We start from the raw sequence: 3,589 nt of genomic DNA, 5'->3' as shown, positions 1-3,589 counted from the left end.
ACAAGGGAACGCCTCCAACTTCAGGATGACCTCCGAGTTGCATATCATTCTAACTCAGACATTTATCATAGTCCCTTCATTATCATTAGGTCAGATTCCTGAAACTTCCTTATTGATAGCACTGTGGGTGTACCTATGTATCACCGACTGCAGCATTTCAAGAAGGTATTTTACTAATGAGAGGTAGGTAATATACCCTGACTATGCATCCTCTGTGAATCAACAAAAAAAGAATAACTCCTGCAGAGGAACTTTGGAACACAAGTGCAGGATTAGGTCATTTGGCTCTTTGTCTGCTACTCTATGACATAGTTGATCATCTACTTCAATGCCACTTTTGCATGCATTCCACATATTCCCTAATGTCATTCATATCGAGAAATCAATCAACCTCTGCCTTGAGTATGCACAGTGACTGCTCTTCCATAGCTGAGATGGAAAATTTCAAAAATTCTATCCTATTTAGTGTATACTGCCACAGAATCTGAACAAATTTCGTGATGAAATCCCAATTCTCAGTCCTAAACAGCTTGCCCTTTATTCTGTGCCTGTATCTCCTGGTATGAGACCATTCCGATAGGTGAAATGCTCTTTCTGCATGCATCCTGTCTAGCCCTCTAAGAATATCGTCAGATTCAATGAGAATTTATCATTCTTCAAAATTCAGGAGAATATAGACCCAGTCTCTTCAATATTTCCTCATAAGATAGTACCACCGAGCCAGAAGTTAAACTAGTGAACTTCCATTGCACTCCCAGTGTGTCCTTCCTTAGGTAAGACAACACTAAACTGCACACAATACTCCTAGTTCAGTCTCACTAAATTTCTATACAACTGCAGGCATCTTTACTCCTCTACTCAAATCTGACATACCTCCACAAAGGCCAGGATCCTGTCACCCAGTCACCTTTTACTTACTTGTGGAAATTCCTTGACATTGATCCAGCTTCCTGAAAGATAGCTCTCAGAGTGAACAGAACCTCTGACATTCCTGTTTATTTTTCTTTTTAAAAGGAAAACCTGTTTTAATTTGTGAACAGTTCTTGATCAGAAGGAGGATGGGGCAGAAGCCCCCCCCCCCCCACGCACTCGCTCAGTCCTCCTCCTCATCATCAGCAGCTCCTCCACCTCCTTGGGTCTTCTTGGCATTCTTCCTTTATTACCCTGCTGGGACGACCACGCCAATATGGGAAACACAGTGAGAAGTCAATGTGCTTCTGGGAGTCCAGGTGCACTATGTAGGATGGGATATTCACCACCTGCTTCCGCACTCGGATGTGTCTCTGCCGAATCAGTAGCCAAGCGTGGTGGATCGACTTGGCCAGGCCCAGTTTGAACACCTGGGTCTGCAGCCTTCTCTCCAGGAAATCCTCCATCTTCAGGCCCAGAATGTAATCCAGCCTCATCTTCACCTCATCCACCATTCCAATGCAGACCAGACGCACAGCAGCGCATTCCCTTCAAAGAGTCGCTTGGCGTCCTTCTCGTCCAGCGTCAGCAGCTCGCGTGCAGCTTTGCGGATCTTGGCCAGAGTGAACTCCACCCTCCAGATTTCACGCTTGTTCCTCAGACCATACTCATCAATCAGCTTCAGCTCCTGGTCCAACTGGGACTTTTCAAATGGACGCCGAGGGGCGCCATAGGTTTTACTGCATGACAAGGAGTGAGTGACTGGCATGGTTCCTCACTTTGCCAACTGCCAGCCCCAAAGAGAGCAAAACCAGCTTGTTGTATTGGAATTTAAACACAGCAGTGTTTAACACTGAAGCTTAACACGCTGCAGGATAACAGGCAACCCGCACAAATGGCAGCAGTGGGATTCGAACCCATGCCTCCTTTAGAGGCTGGAGCCTTAATCCAGCATCTTAGACCACTTGGCCATGCTACCAGCCACTGAACAGAACCTCTGACATTCCTGTCTATATCTGTCAGTCAGAGGTCCCTGATTGGAACAGGTTAACAGCCCCAATCAGGGAACTCATATTCTATGAGGTCCACCTGGCTGACCTTGTTCCAATCAGTAGAAAATCTTGCAATAAAAGCCAACTTTCTTTCCTGATTGCTTGCTGTGTTTGCATGTTAGCTTTTGGTGACATATGAACAAATGTGAACTTGAGCTTTTTCTGCGGACAAGATGTGATACAAATTTAAATTGTAAGCAACTGTGGATCTAAAGATTTCACACAGCTATCTTTGTTCAAAGGCATTCTCAGACATTAACTCACTACCACCTGTCAGCTTAATTTCAGATTACAGGTCATTCCTATCACCTCATTTCAGCTGTCCAGCTGCACAGGGTGGTAATCAAGATATATCCATGGGAATGACTCATATTTCAGTTTTGCTCACTATTGGTGATATTATCTTTCACACAGAGTGACACATGGCTCAGAATGATTGTGCAAAAGAAACAGGATAAATCAAAATGGTAAAGTCCATTCAGACAACCCTACATGAAAACACAAGTCCTAGTGAGCTGGATATCACAAGGTTGAAAAGGATAAGAAAAACGTCATCCATCAAGCTCGTGAATAGTTAACATTAAACTTATGAATACCTGTAGATTGCAGCTATGTTAAAAATAGACAGTACTTACAAGTATATGGATTAATGCGAAACCTTCTTACTGACATACAGGAAGCAGAGGATTGAATATTCTTTTCCACTATGAACTTTTAAAGTCTTGATAGTTATATCATCCTAATTATTTGAGCTTGATGTCAAGGAAGATACAAAGATCAAACTTTGTATATTCTGTCTGGTCCTACAAATTGAACATTACAAGGTCAGTGTGTGCTCTTTAGCAACATGTTAAATATATTTAAAAAGAATATTTTTGTAGATTTGCTGGAATAATTAACCTGATCTCTGCAGGATCTAAAGAACTTACCTCGACGCCAACGGTCTTTTCACAGCAGAGAGCGGCGCGAGCTGGGCGGAAGGGAGGTTGGAGTGCAGAGCTGGTCGGGAAGGTAAGTGATTGATATTTGAGTGGGTGTGATCTAGACCCCAGGCCCTACATAGTAGGGCCTCCCTCCCATCCTCCTCCTCTAACCTAATTTTAAAGTCCACAGGAAAGCTACTCAGTGTTCTTGTTTTCGGAGACGAGCTGTAGAGTAATGGCAGCGCAGGCAGTGGAATGTTCCTCCTGCAGGATGTTTGAGGTAGGGGTGACCACCGATACTCCTGCCGACTTCATCTGCAGGAAATGCAGTCAGATCCTGCTCCTCACAGAACGAATTAGGGAACTAGAACTGGAGTTGGATGAACTGAGGATTATTCGAGAGGCTGAGAGGGTGATAGATAGAAGCTACAGGGACATAGCTACGCCAGAGAACAGAGGTAGCTGGGTAACAGTTAGAGGTGGGAAGGGGAGGAAGCAGGCAGTGCAGGGATCCCCTGTGGTCGTTCCCCCCAACAATATGTATACCGCTTTGGATACTGTTGGGGTAGCAGGGGTAAGCTGCAGTGACCGGATCTCTGGCACGAGGTCAGGCTCTGAGGCTCAGAAGGGAAAGGGGGAGAGGAGGAGAGCACTAGTTATAGGAGACTCTCTAGTTAGAGGGACAGACAGGCGGTTCTGTGGACA

The 3,589-nt window shown here is 44.8% G+C and overlaps 1 protein-coding gene across 1 annotated transcript; it reads right to left on the bottom strand.

Annotated features, from left to right (window-relative positions):
* Nucleotides 1-1,093: 1,093 nt before the first annotated feature.
* On the bottom strand, nt 1,094-1,678 carry rps9 (ribosomal protein S9). Its single transcript, XM_043696811.1, is given in 3 exon segments — nt 1,094-1,156; nt 1,158-1,444; nt 1,447-1,678. Coding segments are annotated over 3 exon segments (582 nt in total).
* Between the last annotated feature and the right edge of the window lie 1,911 nt (nt 1,679-3,589).

Source organism: Chiloscyllium plagiosum, chromosome 9 (genome assembly GCF_004010195.1).
Source record: "Chiloscyllium plagiosum isolate BGI_BamShark_2017 chromosome 9, ASM401019v2, whole genome shotgun sequence".
Lineage (NCBI taxonomy): Eukaryota > Metazoa > Chordata > Chondrichthyes > Orectolobiformes > Hemiscylliidae > Chiloscyllium > Chiloscyllium plagiosum.
The sequence above is the reverse complement of the archived record's forward strand: the minus strand, read 5'-3'. Positions and strand labels throughout refer to the sequence as shown.